At 30.9% G+C, this 27,284-nt stretch overlaps 10 protein-coding genes and 1 non-coding gene across 11 annotated transcripts; 5 read left to right on the top strand and 6 right to left on the bottom strand.

Moving 5' to 3' along the window:
• Positions 1 to 206: 206 nt before the first annotated feature.
• On the top strand, positions 207 to 1,598 carry MST1 (threonine--tRNA ligase MST1; the record flags this gene model as incomplete). Its single annotated transcript, XM_064859725.1, has 1 exon — positions 207 to 1,598. One exon carries the CDS (start codon positions 207 to 209, stop codon positions 1,596 to 1,598), a length of 1,392 nt encoding a protein of 463 aa, XP_064713098.1.
• A 1,814-nt stretch (positions 1,599 to 3,412) lies between these two features.
• YKT6 (palmitoyltransferase YKT6) lies at positions 3,413 to 4,015 on the top strand (the record flags this gene model as incomplete). Its single annotated transcript, XM_064859724.1, has 1 exon — positions 3,413 to 4,015. One exon carries the CDS (start codon positions 3,413 to 3,415, stop codon positions 4,013 to 4,015), a length of 603 nt encoding a protein of 200 aa, XP_064713097.1.
• A 1,250-nt stretch (positions 4,016 to 5,265) lies between these two features.
• On the bottom strand, positions 5,266 to 5,341 carry PWA37_003191. Its single transcript has one exon. It is a non-coding gene; the product is annotated as a tRNA-Asn (tRNA).
• A 3,438-nt stretch (positions 5,342 to 8,779) lies between these two features.
• On the top strand, positions 8,780 to 10,600 carry CYB2 (L-lactate dehydrogenase (cytochrome); the record flags this gene model as incomplete). The annotated part of the gene is made up of 1 exon (XM_064859723.1): positions 8,780 to 10,600. One exon carries the CDS (start codon positions 8,780 to 8,782, stop codon positions 10,598 to 10,600), a length of 1,821 nt encoding a protein of 606 aa, XP_064713096.1.
• A 112-nt stretch (positions 10,601 to 10,712) lies between these two features.
• Positions 10,713 to 11,237, bottom strand: SPC2 (signal peptidase complex subunit SPC2; the record flags this gene model as incomplete). Its single annotated transcript, XM_064859722.1, has 1 exon — positions 10,713 to 11,237. One exon carries the CDS (start codon positions 11,235 to 11,237, stop codon positions 10,713 to 10,715), a length of 525 nt encoding a protein of 174 aa, XP_064713095.1.
• Positions 11,238 to 14,446: 3,209 nt separating this feature from the next.
• Positions 14,447 to 15,475, top strand: IMD4 (IMP dehydrogenase IMD4; the record flags this gene model as incomplete). The annotated part of the gene is made up of 1 exon (XM_064859721.1): positions 14,447 to 15,475. The coding sequence occupies one exon, from the start codon at positions 14,447 to 14,449 to the stop codon at positions 15,473 to 15,475; it is 1,029 nt and encodes a 342-aa protein (XP_064713094.1).
• Positions 15,476 to 15,815: 340 nt separating this feature from the next.
• Positions 15,816 to 17,504, bottom strand: CMP2 (calcineurin catalytic subunit A; the record flags this gene model as incomplete). Its single annotated transcript, XM_064859720.1, has 1 exon — positions 15,816 to 17,504. The coding sequence occupies one exon, from the start codon at positions 17,502 to 17,504 to the stop codon at positions 15,816 to 15,818; it is 1,689 nt and encodes a 562-aa protein (XP_064713093.1).
• A 960-nt stretch (positions 17,505 to 18,464) lies between these two features.
• On the bottom strand, positions 18,465 to 19,827 carry SML1 (ribonucleotide reductase inhibiting protein SML1; the record flags this gene model as incomplete). The annotated part of the gene is made up of 2 exons (XM_064859719.1): positions 18,465 to 18,788; positions 19,663 to 19,827. 2 exons carry the CDS (start codon positions 19,825 to 19,827, stop codon positions 18,465 to 18,467), a joined length of 489 nt encoding a protein of 162 aa, XP_064713092.1.
• Positions 19,828 to 20,357: 530 nt separating this feature from the next.
• PWA37_003185 (uncharacterized protein) lies at positions 20,358 to 20,558 on the bottom strand (the record flags this gene model as incomplete). The annotated part of the gene is made up of 1 exon (XM_064859718.1): positions 20,358 to 20,558. The coding sequence occupies one exon, from the start codon at positions 20,556 to 20,558 to the stop codon at positions 20,358 to 20,360; it is 201 nt and encodes a 66-aa protein (XP_064713091.1).
• Positions 20,559 to 21,507: 949 nt separating this feature from the next.
• On the top strand, positions 21,508 to 25,848 carry NTE1 (lysophospholipase; the record flags this gene model as incomplete). Its single annotated transcript, XM_064859717.1, has 1 exon — positions 21,508 to 25,848. The coding sequence occupies one exon, from the start codon at positions 21,508 to 21,510 to the stop codon at positions 25,846 to 25,848; it is 4,341 nt and encodes a 1,446-aa protein (XP_064713090.1).
• A 178-nt stretch (positions 25,849 to 26,026) lies between these two features.
• OGG1 (8-oxoguanine glycosylase OGG1) lies at positions 26,027 to 27,151 on the bottom strand (the record flags this gene model as incomplete). Its single annotated transcript, XM_064859716.1, has 1 exon — positions 26,027 to 27,151. The coding sequence occupies one exon, from the start codon at positions 27,149 to 27,151 to the stop codon at positions 26,027 to 26,029; it is 1,125 nt and encodes a 374-aa protein (XP_064713089.1).
• Between the last annotated feature and the right edge of the window lie 133 nt (positions 27,152 to 27,284).

The raw sequence follows: 27,284 nt of genomic DNA, 5'->3' as shown, positions 1-27,284 counted from the left end.
AGTCTTTTGTTCGGGAGGGGAGGATAGGAAGAGAGGAAAAAGATTCAAAGTTGAACTAAATGAAGTAGTAATGTCTATTTACCTAGCTGTTCATTTCATTCTCTCAAATAATAGTTTATAGAATATTATATATAAGGGAAATAATATTACAATACTCTACTGTACATTACGGCACACTACAAACAAATAGAAGATTAACAAATTGAATGAAGTGTAAAAATCAAATATCGATACTCAATAGAAGGTTTCTAACAACTAAATCAAAGATTACTTCTCCTCATACGACAAACTCTGTCTCAAATCCAACCAGTTTGATTCAAGATATTGCTCTTAGACAAAAATTGTATATAACAGACCCTGTTTCCCCTGGTTCCATCTTTTTTTTACCAAATGGAACCAAAATATTCAATAAATTGGTACAGTTTATGAAATTACAACAACAACAATCTTTATTCCAATACAATGAAGTCATAACCCCCTTAATCTATAGAAAATCCTTATGGGAAAGATCTGGTCATTGGGAAAATTACCAAGATGATATGTTTAAAGTGGAAGGGATCGACTTATCCAAGAAAACTTTGGGTTTAAAACCTATGAATTGCCCAGGTCATTGTGTAATGTTTAGCAGATTTGATCATTCATATCAAGAATTACCAATTAGATACACAGATTTCTCTCCATTACATAGAAATGAGGCCTCAGGGGCTTTAAGTGGACTAACACGATTAAGAAAATTTCATCAAGATGATGGTCATATCTTCTGTACAAAGGAACAAATCGAATCTGAAATAGTTAACTGCCTGAAATTGGTAGATCTTTGTTATAATCAAGTGTTTAAATTTAATAAAACAAGCGATTCCGCACTGAGTTACACTATTAACTTGTCAACTAGACCTACTGATCATTACATTGGTGACATATCTGTGTGGAATCATGCTGAAGATGTCTTAAAATCCGTCCTCAAGAAAATAAATAAACCATGGCAATTAAATGAGGGAGATGGTGCATTCTACGGTCCTAAATTAGATATTATGGTACCTGATCATAATGGCAAAAAACATCAAGTAGCCACCATTCAATTAGATTTTCAATTACCACAAAGATTTAATTTAAAATTTAAAAATAAAAATAATGAATATGAAATGCCAATTATGATCCATAGAGCTATTTTTGGTTCTATTGAAAGATTTATGGCTCTATTAATTGAACATTATAAGGGAAAATGGCCATTTTGGTTGAACCCATGCCAAGCGATGATTATTCCTATAAAGACCGACAATAAAAAACAAGTAGATCAATGTAGAAAGTTAAAAAAAAGATTGTGTGGGGAAGTTAATGACTATAATAGTGATACTTTAAAACCAATGCCATTCAATAGTCATTGTTTTAATGTTGATATTGATGAAAGGTCAGAATCTGTTGGCTACAGAATCAAAGATGCATTATATAAAGATTACTCTTATTTAATTATTGTTGGTGAAAATGAGGCTAACAATAACACTTTTAGCGTGAGAACAAGAGAAGATAGGACCATACATCAATTAACAGAAGATGAAATCTACGAAAAATTTTGTGAATTAGAAAGGAGCTTTCAGTGATTAAACTACCGACTGATGCAACAAAAAATTATTATTTTTCAAATCCTGTATATATTATACACAAGTACATAAACATACACTTTATATAAATAATGAACTATTCCCAACATGGTTATATGAAGTGAATATTAACATTAAAAACAATGACCTTTGTTAATATTTTTACAATTCATGCTGTAGTACTATTGTTACTTACTGTCACCACACTCTCTTTAATATTACTATATTCATTTGAATAATATCAGTCTTCCTTTCAAAATAGTCTTTCTTTACTCTAAATTGCTTTACATATTCACCTCCCCTCCCTCTTGAATCACTCTTCAAACAAACAAAATAAGAGCATACCACTTTGAATTCTCCACCATAGGGACCTTGAGCCATTTTACCAAAACAGGGGCAGTCTCAATTGACCTTTCTACTGTCAGAATCATAATCTTTTTCTTACTGTCACTGCTGTTCTTCATCCTCAGCCTAAACTATGGAACAAACTGAATTCACATTATTTAATATATTATTCTCAAGTTCCTAATGGGTTTCAATAGTATTAAAATTCTTTTCTTTACTATCAAACACTTTTCTATTACTTAGATCTTATCTGTTATCTATTTCAAAATCATTTTCAACAAAGGCTTCAGCAATACCAGTATTGTCTCCAAGACCTTTAGATCCTATTGATTGAGCTGTATTAATATACACATTGATTTGAATTGACCAAGATGTCACATATAATGTTTCCTTATCTGTTTGAATTGCTTTATGTTATGCATCAATATAGATACCACTATTTGAATAAACGTTTCCACTAAATGACTCAAGGGTTTCCAATTCATCTTCGTTATTATTTAAATCAATTTCCCCTATTAGAGGAAATATCTTATCAGAAATAATATTGTTTTCTTAAAAAACATGATACAAAGCACCTCTATATAGAGTAACAAAAGTAATATATCCAGGGATGACATTTTCGTCTAATTTAATATTATCCACTTTGTCTTGGTTGCTTTAATATCTTTATGAAATTGAGACTCTATTGTACCACAGCCACTACTACAATTATAAAAGTTGTTCCCTTTATCCTTATACTCTTCTTTAATCCCATAAATTTTCACTTATATAATTTAATCAGAGAGATTCAGACGTTACAACATTAGATAGAACAGTTATAATTATTTTTTTGATTATGACAGGCTTCTGCTGCTGAAAATTATTATTTCCATTTTTTTTGGTAATCATTTGTATCAGTATTCTTTGGAATTATGAAATAAACAGTTAGCAGAATGTCTACTATACCTAGAGTAATTGCAAAACAATTAAAGTCTCTTTTATCGGAACCATTGAATATTATTTCTAATTTTTATCTGTTATAATTGCAATAAATAACATTATTTAAAATTTATTGCCCTTTTAAGCAGTAACGATAAATCTGTTATTGCAATGTAGATACATTTTGGGTTAAAATTGAATATCTCAGCAGTTTTTCAAACCCTTTAGTTATAGAACATTGTAACTATGTTGCAAAAAACTTGTTTGTTTTTTTTCCTTGTTTATCGATGCATCTTCATTATCTTGTTCTCTCTCTCTTTTTTTTTTTTTCATCTTCTTGAATGTGTTGAAATTTAAGAGACCAACATTATGAATGAAATAAAACAAGTAGAATGACCAAGAAATCATCCATTTGAAAATAAAGGACCTTCAAACAAAAACAGCACCTAGAGTTGTATCCATTGTAAACTGATATTTGAGTCAATTGATTCCTAATTATACACACACACACATATATACATATAAGTGAACAAAAAAAAAACAATCATAAAATGAAAATATATTATATTGGTATTCTTCGCAATAATACAGAAAAGGCATTAGAATTGACTGAAGTAAAAGATCTTTCCCAATTTGGTTTCTTTGAAAGAAGCAGTGTTGGTCAATTCATGACTTTCTTTGCTGATACTGTAGCCACAAGAACTTCTGCAGGACAAAGACAAAGTGTAGAAGAAGGAAACTATGTTGGCCATGTCTATGCAAGAACCGAAGGGATATGTGGTGTTTTAATCACAGATAAAGAGTACCCAGTTAGACCTGCATATACTTTATTAAATAAAATTTTAGATGAATATTTAGTAGCCCACCCTCCAGCTGATTGGGATTCTGTAACTGAGACTAACGAATCGTTGAAAATGAAAGATTTAGAACCATACATCAGCAAATACCAAGATCCATCTCAAGCTGATGCTATTATGAAAGTACAACAGGAATTAGATGAAACTAAGATTGTTCTTCATAAAACTATAGAGAATGTGTTACAAAGAGGGGAGAAACTAGACAATTTAGTTGATAAATCTGAATCTTTAACTGCCAGCTCCAAAATGTTTTATAAACAAGCTAAGAAGACTAATTCGTGTTGTATAATCATGTAGAATTTCAAGTCATTGGTATCAAATGTTCATTAACTATGTACTATAATAATAAATTTTTTACTTTATTAGCTTTTATAATTAAATTATTTTCTCTCTTCACAACATTCAATAGTAACTACTATCCAGTAATGTATTAAGCAAAAAAATTTACCAAAAAAAAATTTTCAATATCGCATATCTTATAACTCACTTCATAATATTGGTGTTATTCTGCCTGATTCAACGGTAAACTTTTGCAATCTATAATTTCTACAAACTCCAACAAAAATAGAGCTTTCTTCAACAACAAACTACACTAGATCTATGGAGAAGCAAGTATACATATATGAACAAACAAACTCAATTGCTCATCTTACATTATCTGTTACTTACATATATGCTAGATTCTAAGTTAAGACCTATAACTAGACAATTCAAATAAGTGTAGCAAGGTGAATTTATCTTAAGAACAAATATATAACATTAAAGAACATTTATTCAAGCTTAAGCAAAGGGATTTTTCTAAATTTTCTTTTTCTTCAATAAATTGGCATTGCATTTCGAGACTTATTAAAAATACTAGTGTCATAAAGAAAAAAAAAGTAAGAAGCTATTGATATAAAACTATAAATCCACAAATTAGATGTAAGCAATGAACCAACAAAACAACAAGAGACATTCAAGACAACAATGTATATAGTATATATAATACCTAATTGAATTAGAAATATTTGGTAGACTAGTTAGAGTTACACTGTCCTTTATATCTAAAGATGAAAAGCGAGCTTGTACTTATACCTATTCAAGTAGTTAATTTATTGATATCATTCCTAATATACACAGTTAATCAAGAGATAATACAATATTACATATGTTTTGTGATGCATATTGTCATAGTAGCATTGTAAACCATTTTGCTTTTATTACTAGTTGTGATAACCTTATGGTTACATGTTTCTAATAACAGGCAATCTTGTTGAAATCACAATAATACTTCATTTGGATAAACATAAGATATAAATTCTTTCTACATCTCTAGACGTAACATTCCTATATATCTATATGTCTTATTTAATCCCTAGTTCCTTGTTCTTTTATTCTTTTTGGTTGCACTCTTGTGCTTATGTTGGTTACTCCTGCTTTTATGTATGTTTGTGAAATTTTGCAAAAAGGAAAGTTTAGAAAAATATTGTCAACCCTCATTTTTCTAAACAAAGCCCTAAGCAATAATATCAGAAGTATCACAATTTCTCAAAGAAAAAAAAAGCCATACGACCCCAGTGAGGATTGAACTCACGATCTTGCGATTAACAGTCGCACGCCTTAACCAGCTTGGCCATGGAGTCATTACTCGTCAAAATATGTTGTGGAATAGGATAGTTATAACCATCAAGATTACATAAGATCCTGAATGAATGTAGAACTATTTATTGTCTTAATAAGCCATACACGTGCTACAACATTAGATGCTGCATAATGAAGAGATTGGATTACATAAGATTTTTGGCAAATGTAGAATTTATCTATTGTTTTAATAAGTCCCACGTGTATTACTAATCACCATGATTAGAGAATTGGGGTGCAGTTCTAATCCAGTAGTGCACCTAAATTAATATAATAAATTTTAGGGTGAATCAGTCAAGTCATTAATGTACTAATCTGAATAATCGATCGAGCTCCAAAAAACATATAAAAGGACAACGTTTTCTGAAGATAAAAGATCATCTTCCATAACCGTTTCTTGTAAATAATTTATATATTATATATGAACAAAAAGAGAACAACAAGCAAGTAACAAGTCAAGTAACTTCGAATAAATATATTAGCTCGATATAAGCCGCTCAATATATAAGACCGTTTTAGTAATTATATTATCTACTATAGTTGATTACTGTCTCGATTATTTGAATAACTATTAATATTATTTGCGCTTCCCTGGAAGACACAAAGAATCTCACCATCTCATATTACAACAGCATGACTTCTTTCTAGAGATTTTAATATTTAGTAAATTCAAATATACTATAGGCAAATTAAGACTGAATTAAACCATTTTTTTTATTTCAATATATAAGAATCTGCCATTTAACTATATCTCTTCCTTTTAATATAAAGCATGTATTGATTGTAAACTATTTGAAGTTCGAGTACGTAACGTCCATGGTAATAATGGAAGCCATTAAGTTATGAATCCTTGTTTTTTGTTCTATGTAATGTAAACTCTTTTATTCATTTCAACACTTCTTTTTTTTTTAAATTTTTTGTTTCTTCGAATCTCTAAGAATAGTTTTGGTGGATAAAAAAAAAAAAATAATAAAATGTTTCCCACATAATATGGCATCTCTATATACCACATCATATGTAAGAAAACTAAACTATAAAAAATTCTTTTATAGAAATGCCAATAATAAACTCCCATTTCTTAACAATATGGAAAATCAAATTACGCTTATCCAAAACTGTTGAAATAGAATGTTTTATGATAAAATAGATAGAACAATAAGATTTTAGCAGACACTAAACGATAAATTGTTGAGTAATAATTGTTGAGAGGTCACCAAAAGTTGTTGAGTTTATTTATTAAATATCTTACTGTTCGTAGAGGAAAATGGCTGAATATTAACATATATAAAGCCAAGGATTTCATCATACATTATTTTTATCTTATTTACAATCTTTCTATATTATTATTTCTATGTTGTATATAAAGAAAGAAAGTGAAGAACTTTATTATAATTTTGTATACTAAATCTGTTTAATATAATATTGAGAATGTTTACTATATATCCAATGAATAAAGGCGCTCATTCTCAACAAAAACAGTTTGTCAAATTCCGTAGATCAAAGTGTTTCTAATTTAAAAATTTTTTCTGAATTGTTCCATTAATTTGCTAACAGTAATTTTTTTTAATTTTTTATTTTTTTTTTTACAGTATATAAGATTGGAATTTTGATCACCTCTCTGTTTTGGACAAGTTACTTCAATTATCTTTCTTGTATTCTGAAGTCTTTGACTGCTCTCCTAAAAATAAAAAAAAAAGAAAAAAGGTTTCCTCAATTGTACAAATCTTAGTTAATTTTCTGGAAACGCCTACATGATTATTATTTCACAACAACCAAAAGTAAGTGTATTATTGAGTAAGAAAAAAAAAACCCCTTGTAATTGTATTATCATATATATCGACCAAATAAACTTTATATTACAAGATACTAAAAATTAAAGAATTGATTGAATATATAATTAATACTAACAATTAAAAAAAAAAGAAAAACAACTTTAAAAAAATGAACCAACAGTTTTACTCTTTTGAGAAAACTGTAACGGTGAATATCTAGTCATTTATAATCAAAACAACGTGCCTATTTCCACATCTTATAATTGCAAACTAACAAAATCTTATTGCTACTTCTTATTAGCAAAGTAGTCGAAAAAAATTAAAAAAAAGGCCATATTCGTTCTTGCCAAACAACCATACTGGTAACATGCAATTGTATAAACAAACAAATATACTAAAATTAGATGGTCAAAATGTTTTAGTTGCCAACATTTCAGAAGCACTTTTTTTTTAATATAATAATATTACACATCTTCCATCCCCCCTTGACTAAGGATGCAACTGCATTTTCCGACTGTCTAAGTTTGTAAGAAAAAACACATCAGCAACAACATTTAATCTCCATCTGGAATATCAGCCAGCACACAATATAAACTGGATTCATCGGATTCAAAAATTCTATCTATTTCTTCTGTATGCTTTATTTCAACTTTTTATCTCCCATTTAACGAATAAACTAAAGAAAAAGAAAAAAAAACAAAAAACAAAGAAAAAACAATTACTGAACTAATGCAAGGGTCCAATTTGACCTTCAAACCCCAAAAAAAAAAAAGGTTGTTCCCTTTATTAAAGAAGAAGAATTATCAACTTTCTCCTTCTACTTCTACTCTCCTCCCCTTCTACTCTACTCCCCCCACGCCACAGTTGCGCACTCTTCTCCTTCCCCCTCCCCCCCCACCACCAGCAAAAGAAAAAAACAAATGAACTGCCCCGTCTTCCCCCAACAACAAAAACTAAATAAAAAGAAAAAATTTACCCTAAAAAAACCCGAAATGATATAAAATTCTAAGAAAGATCAATTACATCCGGTAAAGCCGGTGGGAAATGCGAAAGTCCGACTTTCTTCTGCCTAAATGAAATGTGAATAAAAAAAGTACATTATCTTTTATTTGTTTGTTTGTTTGTTTTATTTGACTTTGACTTTAAATTTAATTTTGTAATCTTTTCTTTCAATCGAATGAACGAACAAACAAAAAAAAAGCGCACAGGAATTGATTGCGTTATTAATTACTTGGAGAAGATGGAATTGAGCCAATGAATCGAGATCAATTCAAAATGGAGATAATACAGATCTCTATAACTGTACTTTTATTTTATTTTATTTTTTTCTTTTCTTTTCTTTTCTTTTCTTTTCTTTTCTTATTGTGTTTGAAAGTTGTAGATATCTGCCGACTTGCTTGACGTAATCTGACCTTGCAAATTTCAAAGATAATTCTTTTAACAAAAAATCATGCTTATACCATAAACACAGACGTATAATAAATGAATTACTTCACACACACAGACGAACGCAATAATATATAAGAACATTGATTAATTGGTTCCAAGAGAAGATTTGAATAGTTAAAAATGAGGGAAAAAACACAGTACTTTTCGTTGCTATTTTCCGCTTCCTGACTATGTATCTTGCTGACATAAACCACCATAGCAAAAATAAACCGAATATAACATGATTCCACAAACTGTAAAAATTATAAGTAGAAGTCAGTTGAAGAAGAACTTCCCACATATAATTAAACAATATAACAGAACTTTCGTATCCATTACAAATACCAAAACTTCTTCTTCTTCTTCCTCATCTTCCTCATCCTCCTCATATTCTTCTCCAAATAACAAAAAAATAACTACGCTTTCTTTGACCTCAGCTGCAATCGTTACTGCAACCAGTTTTTTATATTTGAATAAAGACAATGCTGATTTAGACATATTGAATGATTCAGGATTACATATGTCTCCAAACAAAAAATTTGTGACTCCAACTGAAGTAGCTAAACATAATACACCAGACGATTGCTGGGTCGTTATCGAAGGTAAAGTTTACAATTTAACAGATTTTATAGACATCCACCCAGGTGGTCCTTTGATTCTAAAATTGAACGCCGGTATGGACGTCACCGCTATTTTTAAACCATTACATGCAAAAGGTACACTAGAAAAATATATTAAGCCTGAATGGTTTGTAGGTGAATTGACTGGGCCGATGCCTGATAACTTAGTCGCACCACCTTACACTCCAGGTGAAACACCTGAAGAGATTATTTATAAAGAAAATTTAAGAAAGCATCTACCAACCATAAACAATATCATCAACCTTTATGACTTCGAAACTTTGGCTTCTAAGATCCTTTCTAACCAAGCATGGGCTTATTATTCCTCTGGTGCAGATGATGAAATCTCCATGAGAGAAAACCATAATGCATTCCACAGAATCTTTTTCAAGCCAAGAGTTCTTGTGGATGTCAGTAAAATCAATTTAGAGACTGAGATGTTGGGTAAAAAAGTGGATTTGCCATTCTACATTAGTGCAACCGCCTTGATGAAATTAGGTAATCCACAAGAAGGTGAAATAGGTATCACCAAGGGTTGTGCATTATCACCTTGGAAAGTTCCACAAATGATCTCCACGTTAGCTTCATGTTCTGTAGATGAAATTGTTGATGCTAAAAGTGACGATTCAAGACAAATTCAATGGTTCCAACTGTATGTTAACTCGGATAGAAAAATTACTCGTGAATTGGTTAAGCATGTTGAAAGTTTAGGGTTGAAAGCTCTGTTTGTCACTGTTGATGCCCCATCTTTAGGTAACCGTGAAAAGGATTTGAAAATCAAATTCTCAACGCAAATGAATGGTCCTGAAGTGATGGCTAAAAATAATAAAAATGAAACAGACCACGGTGCAGCAAGAGCAATCTCCAAATTTATTGATCCCTCATTGACGTGGGATGACATCTCCAAATTACAAAAGTTTACTAAATTACCTATCATCATAAAGGGTGTACAAAGAAGTGAAGATGTGGTTAAAGCAGCTCAAATGGGTTGTGCTGGTGTTGTCATTTCCAACCATGGTGGTAGGCAGTTAGATTTTAGTCGTTCTCCAGTAGAAGTTTTGGCTGAAGCAAAACCAATTTTGATGAAGAATGGATTAGACAAGAATTTCGAAATTTTCATTGATGGTGGTATTCGCCGTGGGACAGATATATTAAAAGCTTTATGTCTTGGTGCTAAAGGTGTTGGTCTAGGTAGACCATTTATTTATGCCAATTCCTGTTATGGTGAAAAGGGTGTAGCTCATGCTATTCAAATCTTGAAAAATGAATTAGAAATGAATATGAGATTACTTGGGGCAAGATCCATTAAAGAATTAGGACCTGAATTCTTGGATATTTCCGCACTAAAGAATAGAAACGTAAGTGTTGCAAAGGATGAATTATATAATGGTGTTTATATTCCACCTCAAACTGTAGAAATCAACGAGGATAATTTAGATTGAATGAAATTATATATATCAACATATATATATGTATATATAGTCGTGTATTAATATTAAACTGAAATAGAAGACGAGTAAATAACAGTTACTGAAGCTTATCATTAGAAAATATTTAATCCTTTTTCGACTCCATGTTTTCTACTTGTTTTTTAACCCATTGGAAAAACAATTCAGTTTGTAAATAGCCTTTTTCATTGAAAACATGATTAACCTGCAACTCAACGCTTGAACTCTTCGATTCGTTTTGTTGATCCTTTAGGATAAAAACAGTTTTATATATTGGAACAGCTTCTTTATAATCTCTCTTGAATACTATGGTGGTATTTTCTTTACTATTCTTCCCAATATACAGGGTAGAAGCTTCCACAAATTTTTTGAAATACCAAAATATAAACGATAAAACGAAATATATTATGACAAGGATACGTTGATATTGAATAACGTTATTGTGTCCAAATTTCTTATCTAAAATAAAGCTGACACCAGCAACAGTAGCAATTGAATAACCAATAAATAACTTCATGTCAATCAATTTAAAAGATTGTTCATACCCCAATCTATTAAAAACAATAGGAACTTCATCATCTAATCTTTGAGCTACTTCTCCGATGGAATACACATTGACTGGTTTAGTCATTATTCACTTTTAATATTAATATATGTATATATATATATATGAATATTTGGTCTTTTTGTTTCCCTTCCTTTTACTTCTTATACCTAAATCTAGACGACAAAAAAGAACAACAACAACAATGATAAGCTATTAGCAAACCAAGATTGCCTTGATAATCCTAAAAATCGTCGAGGTATACATGTATCTGCATATAAAATATGGTTATGTTTAGCATTTTTTTAATTCTCCATAAAAAATTAACTTAGCCTTGTGCATTTTACGTAGAATTTGAAACTAATGAAGATCTCCATCGTTTATTAAGTAAACAACTTAGAAACAAGAGAAAAACGAAAAAAAAAAGATAACGAAAGAATCCGTTATTGCTAAATAAAATTCCGACATGTTTAAATTACTGGATGATTCGCGGTTTTAATATGCGGTTTCCCTTGTATTTTTTTATCCATATAAAATTGCCGGAATGATTTCATTCCCGCATACACAGAGACAAAGCCGTTGTAAATCCCTCGCATCCAGACACCATGTGTCCTTTAGTTACAAGAACCAAGAAATATAGATTCAGAAACGAAGTCATTACTATAAGTAACACATATTTATCTTCTACATACCTTTATGTATATATATATGCATATATGTGCATACATTGATACTGGATTAAATTAAATCCTCAAATGTAACTGGGTATTAATATTACTATAGAATCATGTTTTAATCTTTGATTTCTTTATCAAAAACCAAAAATTAGTGACGGATTCATGGGTTATATTAATTTGACCTCTCTTTCTTCTTTCTTTCTTTCTTTCTTTCTTTCTTGTACTTTTTCTACTGTACATTAGATGAAAACTTATTGTTGAAGATTAGATAATCTAAGATATCCTCCACTATATTTTGTAGATTTTTCCTTACATGACAAATTTTTTTTGTCACAGTTAACGAGGTATGCCAAGCCGTTCATTTACCCTTAAATTTGCCAAAGAAGATACAGTGTTTGTTTTCTTTTCATTTTTCATTTTTTTTTTCAGATTTACTTAGATTTTCGTGTGTTTTACGAAAAAAAAAAGTTTTTTCAGAAGACCTGAGTCATAGAAAATAGCAAAAAAAAAAGAGATATATCCATCTAAATCTTTCAAAATGAACATATTATACTATCAAATACACAAAATAATCTTCCTTCTTCACGTTTCATTAGCAAATTATACCTGAATTAAGTATAAACATTTTAGACAAACCATCATTCACAGTAATGTTTTCTTTGTTAAGTTAGATTATTGAATATATATATATATATATATTACTTACTGTTTTAGGCTTTTTCTACTATATATTATTTTTCGCCAAATGGAAATAAAATGTTCTCTAGCCCTAATGATATTTCTTCAAAGACTCCGTTTTCTATGATGGGGATGAGGAAAAGGGGAGAATATTCATTTTGACTCTGTCTAGCAAGAATTCGTTATATCAAAATTATACAAAAAATCCGCCAAAAGAAACAAAACAAAACAAAAACAGAAGTGAAATTTTGTTCCTTTTTATTTTTTTTTTCCTCCCTGCTTAACAAAACTTGATCTAGACCAATTTGCCTAATTTGGAAATGTTCATTTTGCTGTTATTTCTTTTTCTTTTACTTTTTCTTTTTTCTTTTTTCTCGAGGGGTGACAAAAATAAAAAAAAAAACACAAAGAAAAATGAAAAATATTTTATTTTTTTATTTTTTTATTGCGATGAGCTGAAATTTATTAGAAAATTTTTTCTTTTTCTTTTTCTTTTTTTTCTATTATTTTTTTTTTATTTTTTGAAAGAATCAAAAACTATAAATACTTAATGAATTTCCCATCAACAGATCTCAGAACACCTATTGATCCGTAATCTATTCCTCCCTTCTTTTACCTTGTCAAACACTCCTCTTTCTCACCCTGCTCATTCGTTCTCCCTTTGTATCTTTGTATCATACAACTGGGGGAAATCTTTGGGGCTTGCTTTTGCTCCGATGTTTTTCACCATATTGGGCTCTTTGATTGTGTATTTTACTTCCTATTTCCGTTTTTTTGTGTCTTAGTCTTGTTTCCAGTTAACAAAAACCCAATCGCAAGATAACTGACAGATTTCAACAAAACAAGGTACAAACACATTTACTACTAGCAATGGTTGCCACTAAGAGAGATTATAGAACCGCTTTAGAATACTTGGAAACCTTTAAAAAGAAGGACGGTTTATCTGTTTCCGAATTAATGGATTCCGATGTCAGAGGTGGTTTAACTTATAACGATTTCTTAGTCTTGCCTGGTTTTGTTGATTTCCCAGCTTCTTCTGTTCATTTACAAACCAAATTGACCAAGAAGATCACTTTGAACACTCCATTTGTTTCTTCTCCTATGGACACTGTCACTGAATCTGAAATGGCTATCTACATGGCTTTGAATGGTGGTATTGGTATTATCCACCACAACTGTACCCCTGAAGAACAAGCCGCTATGGTCAAAAAGGTCAAAAGTTTCGAAAATGGTTTTATCAACGCCCCAGTCGTCATCCCTCCAGAGACTACTGTTGCTGAAGTTAAAGCCATGAAGGAACAATTAGGTTTTTCTGGGTTCCCTGTTACTGGTATGTTATTTTTCCTATTTTTTCCACCTTTTTTTTCTCGATACTGATCAGTCCAAATACGTGTGTTATTATTATTATCATTATTATTCAAAGACAAAGAGAGATACAAAAAGATGTATGATGATCTAACTTCAAAAATTAATAACTTTCGTTCTACTGATAAATTTTTTTAAGATCAAACGATCGTGTAGACAACTTTTACTCTGATATACTTATGTCTAGCTTTGTTTTTGTTTTAAATTTTCAATGTAATAATAATATAGTGTGTGAAAGAATGGTATCTTTTCCAACATTTATTTTCTTGTGATAAAATATCGTTACTAACATTGCATTGTCCTATTTTCTCCGAATATTATCTTTTTTTCTTCGTCTAATGTTCGTTATTAACGGATGATCACACGATATCTTCATAAACATATATCGTCATTATCCCTTATGATGAATAGAAGAAAAATTGTTTGTGTGAGATTAAGACTGAGATCGTTCTTGTTCCTTTTTTATTATTTTATTTTTATTTAGAAAATGGTACTTTCCCAGGTAAACTATTAGGTCTGGTTACTTCTCGTGATGTGCAATTCTTAGAAGATGACAGTGTTGCTGTCTCCGATATTATGACAAAATTTGCCGATTTAACCACTGGTCACAAAGGTATCACTTTATCTGAAGGTAACCAAATTTTAAGAGACATCAAAAAGGGTAAATTATTAATCATCGATGACAACAACAACTTAGTCTCAATGTTATCTAGAACTGATTTAATGAAGAACGAAAACTACCCATTAGCTTCTAAATCTGCTACCACTAAACAATTATTATGTGGTGCTGCTATTGGTACCTTACCAACTGACAGAGAAAGATTATCTTTATTAGTTGAAGCTGGTTTAGATGTTGTTGTTATTGACTCTTCTCAAGGTAACTCCATCTTCCAAATTGAAATGTTAGAATGGATCAAGAAGACCTACCCAAACTTAGAAGTTATTGCTGGAAACGTCGCTACTAGAGAACAAGCTGCTAACTTAATTCAACATGGTTGTGATGGTTTAAGAATCGGTATGGGTACTGGTTCCATCTGTATCACCCAAGAAGTTATGGCTTGTGGTAGACCACAAGCTTCTGCAGTTTACAACGTTTGTAAGTTTGCTGAAGAATTCGGTGTCCCATGTATTGCTGATGGTGGTATTCAAAACATTGGTCACATCACCAAAGCTGTTGCATTAGGTGCCTCTTGTGTTATGATGGGTGGTATGCTTGCTGGTACTACCGAATCCCCAGGTGATTACTTCTACAGAGACGGTAAAAGATTGAAGGTTTATCGTGGTATGGGTTCTATTGATGCTATGCAAAAGACTGGTAAGAAAGGTAATGCCTCCACTTCTAGATACTTCTCTGAATCCGACAAAGTCTTAGTTGCTCAAGGTGTATCTGGTGCTGTGGTTGACAAAGGTTCTATTAACAAGTTTTTACCATACTTATACAACGGTTTACAACACTCCTGCCAAGATATTGGTGTTAAATCTCTTATCGCTTTAAAAGAAGAATCTGCTAAGGGTAACGTCAGATTCGAATACAGAACTGCCTCTGCACAATTAGAAGGTGGTGTCCACGATTTACATTCCTATGAAAAACGTTTACACAACTAAAAGATATAATAAACACTAATCTTTGACTTGGTAAGCGTCTTTTTATTGTTTTATTCAGGAATCACACAATACATATAAACAAAATATGCACATTCACTTTCTCTCTAAACATAAATGTATAAGGAATATTTATTTTTATATATGCATATATAGTTCTAAATATTTCTAAATAACTGTAAATTAATAAATATAGTAACTGTAAAGAGTTTTTTGATTTTTCTTTGTTGACCTCCTCAACTATTAATTGTCAAATAATAATATCACTTGGTATTATAATATGAATCTAATACCACTAAATGCAACATTATATATACGTATAAATATGTACATATTTAATTAATCATTTCCCTCCATTTGCTTTTTTCAATATATCCTCGTATCTTTTCTTTTTAACCTTTTCTACTTGATCTAAAGAAGGTGGCAATTTTTCGTTGATCAAATCCTCCTTTCTTGCTCTTTCAAAAGTCGATAAGGTTTCATTCAATGAATCTGTTCCGTGTGCCAAGGCACCACGAGGCAAAATTCCTTGATTCATACTCTTCAAATATTGAACCTTTTCCCTTTCTTCTCTTAAAACAGAGTACATTCTACTAACTTTGGCTATCGCCAATATTTTATTTCTCAAAGCTTTCCGTCTGTGCTCGTCATTCAATATAGATTTACTGTTTTTTGTTTTGTTAATGTCTTGATCTGTTGAATCGATATTTTGTCTTAGTTGATCTTCAATAATGGGTGTATCTTCTTCCAATTCATATTCTGTACAGATATTTAGAATAGAGACGAGCATCTCAGTGACTTTCTCTCCAACAAAGGGCAAAGACCAAGTGAAAACATCCATAAAGTCAGGTAACCAGTAAGGATGAGGAGACATGTTAAACTGTCTAATATTCATGACATTATTCTCATATTTCAAAATTGCAGCTTTATTTTTATAAGAATCCAAATAGTTTGGTGCACTAAATAGGGTTAACAAACTTGGGAAGCCTAAAGTCTTAGTATTTTTGTACATCCTATAACCTGCGTCCTGTGCTTCGTGTGCTCTGATGATAGACAGTAAACCTGTCCGTTGTAAGAAATCACAAGATGCCTTATACGTAAATGCATAGGAACAACCTCTAATCTCGTTTGGCATGAATTTTTCTTGTAGATTTATATCTGTATTATCATCGTATTCTTCTATTGGATCTGCCCAAACTAAATCACACATCAAGCCACGGGACGGGATCTCTTTAAATCTATTAATCTTTGTATTAACATCTTCAGGAGTTTTCAATTCAGGAGATATCCCACCATGCACACAGAAATATTGTTCATTCATCAGAGCAGCCAAGGGAAGAGCGTTGAAGGAATTACAACATTCATCGTAGACAGTTATGTTATATTTATGAAGAACTTCATTTTTAAAAGTGAAGTACGAAGTCAGATGTCTACATTCATGGTTACCTCTTAATAGCCAAAAATGATCATTGAAATTCAATTTCAACGAATATAAGTAGATTAAGCATTCGAAAGAAAAGGAACCACGGTCCACATAGTCACCTAGGAAAAGGTATGGAGTCATCGATGGGTCACCACCCACTTCGAACAATTTAAGCAAATCATAATACTGACCATGTATATCACCACAAACAGTGACAGGAGCAGGTACGTGTAACAGATTGGGTTCCTCTGAGAGTAAATCTGTAGCCATTTGAATAATTTTTATAGCTTGCCCTATTGTCAGTTTCCCCTCTTTCTTAAAGTGATCTCTGATGAAGATGTGGTTAGGAAGCCCGGTCTTGGGGTCGAACACGTCCTCGTCGGATGGAATATAATTAGTAATTGGTGGGACGTTATTATTTAATCTGTTTATAGTGGAAACTACCTCGCCGTTTTCCAGTGTATATTTAGTGAGGTCGATAGATTTTTTAAGACTGGAGGGAGCTAAGTTAGAAGAATCTATTGAAATGTCTGGTGCATGATTCTTACACTCTATCACTTTTATAGCGTTATTAATCTTTTCAGTATTAATTTCAGCATCTGTTTTCATGTTGAAGGAATTACTCTATTGGTGGATATGGATAAACTGATTAATATAAATATAAATATAAATATAAATATAAATATAAATATAAATATATGTATGTATTGATATGTAGAGATTATATGGTGGATGCGGGGTATGTATACGTGTGTGGGGGGAGGGAGGGAGAAAAAGTAATGGAAATAATATAACAACTAACAAATATCTAGTTTTTATGTTGTAAAGGAAAAAAACTATTAATTCTGAACAACAAGTATAGATTTGGATGTAGATATAGATATGGATGTAGATGTATCTTTATACGCCTACATACGTATGCTTTGTATTTGTAGACTGTATATATGATTTCAATACACTATTTATTTTGTTGTGAAGAAAGAAATGAAAACCAAAAAACGGAAAAGGGTCATTCTGCTGTGCCTTTGAAGAAAAAAGAAAAAAAGAAAAAAAGAAAGAAAAAATAAAAGAATAAGAAAAATCAACAGCAAAACCCGCATATTTCCGCACAAATACATTTGCGGAAAACAACAAAAACACCAAGCGGATTCAGTATATGCAACAACCGTACACCCAATAGTTAGTTTTATGGTAGTGCCGGGATTTTTTACCACCCAGTCTTGGCTTTTTTTCTTTCTGTTTTTTTTTTTTTTTAAGAATGCACAACGAAGGATTACAGAAACAGCCTCGAGCCAAAAATTGGAAGATAAACAAACAAATGTATTTATTAAATGCAAACAAAATCAAACTATAGGAATAAATAAAGGGAAGTATATACGTATATACACATATACATACATACATACAGATGTATGTATGTATGTATGGATATATGTGTTTTATGAATGTATTGGTATGATGAAAAAAAGGTAAAACTTCAAAGATAGTAGAGAAACAGAAAGAAAGTATAAAAAAAAATAACGAAGAAGTGGAGAGAAAAGATCAGTTAAATGCTTAATTTTTTTTTATTTAGAAGTCCATATCATCTTTAGTTAAAATGGCAGACAAATCGGAACCGTTCAATTTCGAATCGATCTCGCTTAATCTTTGATCAACAGATTCTTCCCACATCTCCAAAGTAGACCCACTACCTGATGTAGCGTTCAACCCCAACATTGGAGCACCGTTACCTGGTAAAGGCACTCTTTCAAATGTTTCTTGTTGTTGTCTTTGCAATTGTGGAGAGTGTTGTATTTTGATATGTTGTTTAACTCTTTCGGCAGCTTCACTGACCTCTTTCAAGTATTGTTGTTTTTGTTCTTCAGTCTGCATTTTCGTCTCTTTGTTATTAATCTGTTATTATTATTATTATTATTATTATTAGTCTGTCTTTCTTTCTTTTTTATTTTTTATTTTATTTTTTCTTTAGTAATACAGATATGCTAGAGTTACGGATTTCAAAAAAATGATTTATATATATATATGTATATATATGTAATTTTTGTACTTTTTGAGACTTGTAAGGAGGGTGAAAACAAGGGAAAGAAAAAGAAGGGAAGATCAGATTAAAAGTTACATTCCCCCTCGTTAACAGATCAACCCTGCTTAAGTTAATTACCCATTGCTTATATACTTTCGGTGAAAAATGTGGAAAAACGAAAAAAAAGCCATATATCCATTCACATGAAGAATCTCCGCTAACAGAGAAAGCCTGGAATCCAAAGAGCGATAAGGAGGAAGAAACCCGCAGTGAAGAGAAAATTTGTTTCATCCGAAATATGTATTACAAATACGCCACATCCGTGCACCCACACTTGTTGTATAAACAGTTGATTTTAATATGTGGTGCACGGAAGTGTAAACAAAGAGGGTAAACAAAATTGTGTTCTCATTGTCACGTGAACTACAAAAACAAACACAAAATATTACCTGTACGGTTGAAAGATAGTATTTGCACAATATAGGAAAAATTTACTTTATATTGCCGTTTTTCGTACATAAAGGTGCATCAGAAAGAAAAGAGACTCATTAATTAAGCTCATATAATTAAGCTCATATATATAGTCTTACTAAACTAAGAAACTTTTATTATAAGATATATATAGAACTGTACATAAGAGACACGTCTATATATATATATATATAACTATAGATTAATTGGTCATTATAACTGTCGTTATTGTAAAAATTATTGGCCCATTTTTGAATTTCCTTCACTTTCACTGACAGGTAGACGGTACCCTGCCTCTACACTCTTTTTAATCTTAGAACCCAATTGTCTTAATTCTTCAGAAAAGTTCTTCTTGTACCATGCCATACCCATATTACCAGGTTCATAGCCTGTGTGGTATGAAGCATCTTCTGTGACACCAGCACTTTTACTTTCAGTCATGTTTTTTTGATCTATTTAGATTTGTTATTATAAATATTGGTTAGTCTTCTTTTTTCTTTACTTTTTTTTTTTCTAGTTATGAAGATATCTTAAACTTCATGAGTTTAGCACTACACCAATATATGTACCTGTTCTTTAAAACTGCTTTATTTAAATATTATTATTACTCGCTAATAAAAAAGATAAGCTGAAGCTCTACCTCTTCACCCTTCAGTCTCTCTCACCCCCTTTCGTCTTCGCCGCATGCTCCTCCCTCCCCCCTTATTTTTTTTTTTATTTTTGAAAGAAATATCAAAGTAGAAGAAGAAAAAAAAAGAAAGAAAAGAAAAAGGGGAAACATGGAAAGAACCGGGTAAATTAAATCAAATTGCATTACAAAAAGAAAAGAAAAATAATAATAATAGTAATAATAATTAAAATAATAAAAGAGCAAAAATAATATATATATATATATATATACATAACTATGTAAACTATTTATTTATGGAAAGGAAAAAAGAAAAAAAAAAAATAATACGATATCATTTTATTCATTGAATCTGCTTCATGGATTTTGGTAATCGATATCCCTTTGGAACTTCCTCTCTAACTCTCCTTGCAAGATTTGCTAGGTAAACATTCAAAGTTGGTTGATTTCCGTAAAGTTGTTTTTGCTCATCAATGGTCATATCATGCAATTTTTTTGTAGCAATTGTGATATCAGCAGCAGTATTCATAACAACAGCACTCATCTTAGCTTAATTATTAAATCTATTCTTTTCTTGTTTTCTTTTTTTCTTGTTTTTAGTATAATACTATACTTACATATACATTTTTATATAGATATTAAAGACACATTAGAATACTTCGTAAGCAAAAACTATATCTAAATTAACATAAAATTGATTACTTTATATACTTTTACAATTATTGTAATGTCTCACATCTCTACCGTTCCCATAGCAACAAGGAAACAAAAATTTCTACCACTAAAAACTACATATTAAAACAAAAAAAAAGAAAAAAGAAAAAAAGAAACGACAACATACAATATCGTTTCTTTTTTTATTTATATCTGTATACAGATATACAGATATAAATCTCTATCTCATTCTTTTTCCTCATTTGAATTGAATGCCTTCAATTATGAATAAAAAAAAACAAAAAAATAGAATAATGATAACAATCTTGTATTTTCCTTTTCTAGTGGTATTCCCTTTTTATATTTTTTCATTCGTATTTTTTTGTTTATATCAGCTATTATTATATACATTTCTATGGTGGTTAACTTTCAATGACCTCGTTTAACAGAAATAAAAAAAAAATTTTTTTTCTTTTTTTTTGATTATTCTATAAGATAAAACAAACAGCTAAATTGTAGGGTTTGACAAAAGTGATTATTTACTGGAAATAAAGTATCTTCTAAAACATTAGGGTTGGTAATAGAAAGTAAATTGTTTTTGACACTTTTTTCTCTCCTTTTTTCCTTTCCTTTTTCTTTTTTTTTAATAATAATAAATAATAATAATAATTTATATTGATAAACTAGGAGTGAATGATAACGAACAAAATTGTTGCCTTTATTTATTAATTATCCTTTTTAAACATACCTTGTTATTATTTCCTTTTATTATTAATTTATTTCATTCTATAATAATAAATCCTATCAAGACCAAAAGAAAGTAACTTACAATAAAACACATGAATAACCTTACAACTGTTTTACCCGAGTATTTAATAGAAACACAAAGATCGTACACTATTAACCGCTTCTTTTCCTTTATTTTATTTTTATTTACTTTCCGCTTACCAATTTTCCCAATATATCTAATTATTCATTGGAAATTAATATTAACAGTCATATCGACATGTTTTGTTATCCCCTTTTCTCTCTATATTGTATACACTTTTTTGAAAAGTAAAATACTTTCACAATACAAAAATTTGAACGAATCAAATTTAATAAATGACGATACTATAAACAAAAATAAGAAAAACCAAATATCTAACAATAACGACTATTTTATCAATGACAGATTTAACGACAACACCAAAAGACAGGAAAAAACTGAAAATGGATCCAATACTCATCAATCAATCTGGGAACAAATCATTTCAGCTATTAGAATCTTCGGTTATCTAGATAATCATGTTGTAAAAGAATTGATTAATAACCTCTACACAAGGAAAATTGATACAGGGGATATGATTGTGCTTAATGACAACCTTGGGTTAATTGTAGTGCTCGATGGGTCTTTTCAAGTTTATCATAATGTTTCTTCCACATTTTCCACAAACAAATCCTTTCCTTCTTCATCTCCAACTAACAGCGAAATTTTAAGTCCAACTGGATTAAATGAAAACTTTAGTGCTTTTTCAGTTGATGAAAACATCACCTTCGAAGAAGAAGAGTATGATCCATTGAATTCAGACTATATTTGGCTAAACAATGGTTTGGGAAAATTTCAATTATTAAATATTATTAAAAGAGGAAATCCCCTCTCTTCATTAATAGACATCTTAAAGTTATTTACTTCAAATGTTAACCCTATAATAGAATCACAACCAACTTTAATTGCGCGTGCTTCAGTAGAATCTACTATTGCAGTGATTCCTTCTCATGCTTTTAAAAGATTATTATCGAAGTATCCAAAGGATGCATCTCATTTGATTCAAACAATATTAAATAGACTGTATCATGTCAATTTCCAAATTACTAACTCTTATTTGGGTCTGACCAATGAACTATTTCAAATTGAAAAGTCTTTAAATAATAAAAACAATAAACAATTACCTTCTTATTTGCTAAAAAATGTTATACAAGGTTTTAACCCGTCCTCACAACGTCAAAACTCTGTTCCTTTATCCTTGAATCAATCCACTGACTCCTTTGACTTCAATCATAAAATTCTTAATGATCAGGATATTGAAACTGTCGACTGTAATCAAACGACACAAAATAATACACTTCTTCATAGTTCTAATTCTAATTCTAATTCTACTTTTAATACAATCAAGGATGATTCAAATGATATTGATGATTCAGTATTAAAAATGGCTCTTGTTGATATAATTTTTAATTTTTGGGGTATCACGAAGGAAAACTTCCTGTTATCTAATTATTCTTACAACAGTAACCCGTCTTCAAGATCATCTTCTGTTATAGGCTTTCCACCAACAGATCTGAATATTATACCAAGTGTTGCTGCCGTTATTAAAAAGAACAGATATCCGCGCTCCTCTCTTCTATCAACTTCTTTTGATACAACAACAAGTCCCTTAGAACCAACTTTAAGGGCTTCTTCATCTTCATTATCCTTGTCTTCACATAAAAGTAAACACCCAAGAAATGTCACTATACAAAAAAGTTTGGACTATTATTCTGCAAGGAATGATTTCGCACAATGTTTAGATATAAAATTTTACCCAAGTGGGACAACAATTGTAAAACAAAATTCAGATAGCCAAGGCCTTTTTTATCTGATATCAGGTAAAGTAGACGTTACCGTTTATTCTACAACGTCTCCACAATCTACACATGAAAATAAAATCAATAATTTAGAAGCTGAAGAGATATTAACTGAACACCTGATCTACACGGTGGAGTCTGGTGGTGTGGCAGGCTACTTATCATCCTTAGTTGGATATAGATCTTTTGTGAACTTATTTGCTCAGACAGATTGCTATGTTGCGGTTATTTCTAATGATATGTTAGAAATTCTATATGATAAATACTATTCCATAAATCTACGAATTGTGGAATCCTTAATTAACAATTTGTCTGTTAAGATGTGGAAATTAGATCATGCTCTGGAATGGATACATATAAATGCTTCAGATACCTTATTCAGACAAGGTGATCGTGCAAATGGAATATATGTTATTTTAAATGGTAGATTAAGACAATATCAAAGTACTGTAAAAAATGAAAGTTTCCAACTTGGTCAAAAAAGTATTACAAAAATTGTTGGTGAGTTGGCTCAGGGAGAAAGCTTTGGAGAAGTTGAAGTTTTAACTGCTATGAATAGGTCTTCTACTATTATGGCTGTGAGAGATTCAGAATTAGCCAGATTATCAAGATCACTTTTTGAATTGCTAGCGACAGAACATCCATCCATATTGATTAGAGTATCGAGAATGATTGTTAAAAAATTATTAGATATCAACCAACATAATGTAACTAATATTGGAATGTCTTCTTCCGTATCTTCAATTGCTACTATGACATCATCATCAATAAAATCCTTAATAGATATGGGACATAAGAACGATTTTCCCTTAAGTTCCTCATTGGAAAATAACATATTTCATCACCACCATCATAATTCTAATTTTTTGGGTTCTCCTTTATCTTCTCAATTATATCCAAGAAATATCACTTATAGAACTATTACTATTTTGCCAATTACAAATGGACTACCTGTTGAATCATTTGCTATGAAACTAATTCATGCTTTCAAACAGGTTGGGAAAAAAACTATTGGCTTAACTCAAAGAACTACACTTCTTCATTTAGGTAGACACGCTTTTGATAAATTATTTAAACTGAAGCAAAGTGGTTACTTCAGTGATTTAGAACATACTTATAATCTTGTAGTATATATTGCAGATACAGCTGTAAATTCTTCATGGACAAAAACTTGTATTGATCAAGGGGATTGTATCCTTTTATTGGCAGACGCTAAATCAAGTTGTCAAATAGGTGAATATGAGAGGTTGCTACTAAGATCGAAAACTTCAGCAAGAACTGAATTAATTCTTTTACATGGAGAAAGATATGTAGAACCTGGATTAACACGTAAATGGTTATCTAATAGGCCATGGGTTGATTCCCATCACCATATTCAATTTGACACAGACTTGTTGGCAAAAAACACCATAAGAAATGATAGATGGTTGAATACAAAAGGTATATCTTTATTGGATAAAATCACTCAAACAGAACTGGGTAGAAGAGCATACAATATTTCTAAACTACTGCCTGACTCAATCAAAAATACTGTAGGCATTTTTACATCAAGGCTAATGAGAGCAAAAAAACATTCTTATAGTCCAATTCATTTTCATAAAAATGATTTTATAAGGTTAGCAAGACTTTTGTCTGGTCAAGCAATTGGTTTAGTTTTAGGTGGTGGTGGTGCAAGAGGAATTAGTCATTTAGGTATATTGCAGGCATTAGAAGAACAAGGAATACCAATCGACATCATTGGAGGAACATCTATTGGCTCATTCATAGGAGGTATCTATGCAAAAGATTATGATGTCGTCCCAATCTATGGTCGTATTAAGAAATTTGCTGGTCGAGTTTCCTCTTTGTGGAGAATGCTGTCGGATTTAACATGGCCTGTGACATCATACACTACAGGTCATGAATTCAATCGTGGAATATGGAAAACTTTTGGAGATACAAGAATAGAAGATTTCTGGATTCAATATTATTGTAATTCTACAAACATTACGGAATCAGTTCAAGAAATTCATTCCTCCGGTTATGCTTGGAGATATATTAGAGCCTCCATGAGTTTGGCTGGTTTGCTTCCACCTTTAGAAGACAATGGTTCTATGTTATTAGATGGTGGATATGTAGATAACCTACCTGTTGATGAGATGAAGGCCCGTGGCTGTAAAATAATTTTTGCTATTGATGTTGGATCTGTAGATGATAAAACACCAATGAATTATGGTGATTCATTGAATGGGTTTTGGATTATTTTTAACAGGTGGAATCCATTTTCGTCACATCCTAATATTCCAAACATGGCCGAAATTCAAATGAGACTAGGTTATGTAGCCTCAGTAAATGCTTTGGAAAAGGCAAAGCACACACCAGGTGTAATATACATACGACCACCAATTGATGAGTACAACACTTTGGATTTTGCAAAATTTGAAGAAATTTATCAAGTAGGTGTTAATTATGGAAGGGAATTTTTTCAACAATTAGTCGAGAATAATAATATGCCATATATTCCAGGTTCTATAGAGACAACAGCAGGTGTTATAGATCCTGTATCCTTATTGTACAGACGTAATAGTATGTGAGTAATTATTAATATTATATATATTTATTAGTCTTACTTTATTTCTTTTAGAATTTCAAATACATATTTATAATGAATATATATATACATATGTGCATGTGTATATGTATGTATGGATATTACGTGCTTGAATGAGATAAATACATACCATACTATCTATCAAGTCAACTAAGTCACCATTATGCTTCAATCTTTGGAGCTGTAATTGATTTTTTCATTTTTATAGAAGAATCTACATTATCAACTTCATCGAGCGATCTTTTCCTTTTTTTCACATTTCCAGCCACAGTGGCCCCGGCAGTAGAACCGACTTCTTTTGAGAATAAAATACCTTGTGCCCAACCGGCAAAAGGTCCCCATTTTTCTGTTAATTTCCGTCTAATGAAGTCCAATTCTGGATTAATCTTCTTCTTTGTTATGGGAAGGTTTAAGCTATTGTATGATTCTCTTATTTTGGCAAGTTCAGTCTTTGTGGCCGCTATATTGTAATCTCTTTTCGCAAAACGCGTCACGTGAACATCTACTGGAACAATATGATCTAGATGTAAACTCATTAAACAAACACAGTCTGCCACTTTAGGACCTACACCAGTATAACCCATTAAATGCTCTCTTATCTTTTCATAGCTAAAATTTTTTGAAATATGGAAAAGCACCTCCTGATCTGTTGAAACATTGAATCTTTTTTGATCTTGAATCATCTTCCGAGCTGTTTCTATAATATACTTAGCTCTATATCCGAAACCAAGATCTCTTAGTTCTTGTTCAGTAGCCTTTTCTATAAGTTGCTCACTAGTCGGGAAAGAATAAAATTCCATATCATTGAATTTACCAATTTTATTCCCATAATAAGTAGATAGGTTGTGACACATTTTTGTTATTCTACTTATGTTGTTATTACTAGAACAGATGAATGAAATCAATGTTTCCCATGGTTCTTGTGACAATATTCTAATCCCTTGTGAAGATATATTGAGGAAATTAGGATCTTTTAAAGTCCAGTTTTCCAACTGTGCGACAAGATCCACTTCCAATCTAAAATACTGTTTTAAGTAATTCTCAACACAAGAATACTCCCATGTGGGGTGTTTAAAAGCAAATTCAATATACTCATCATCCTGTTCTTTTTTAATCCGTTTTTGCCTTAGAATTACAATACCATACTTATCATGCCCTGGAATGAGTATCGATGTCATATACAAATCATTTTTTTCATCCCATATCCATCGAAACGCTTGGCCTGCTTGTAGCACATTTTCCAATTTTAATGCTTCACGACTTACTAGTATTCTATGAAATTTCATAATACATAAATAAGTATTTTCGTATAGTAGTAAAGAAATATGAAAAGTTGTATTCAAAATAAATTCTCTTTTATTTATTTATTTATTTATTTATTTATTGAATGATTCTGTTATTTCTTATCTAAAAGATTAT

The sequence above is a fragment of the Arxiozyma heterogenica genome (genome assembly GCF_036370985.1).
Source record: "Arxiozyma heterogenica strain weizmannii chromosome Unknown scaffold_27, whole genome shotgun sequence".
NCBI lineage: Eukaryota > Fungi > Ascomycota > Saccharomycetes > Saccharomycetales > Saccharomycetaceae > Arxiozyma > Arxiozyma heterogenica.
Note: the sequence above shows the minus strand (reverse complement) of the source record. Positions and strands in the feature narration are given on the sequence as shown.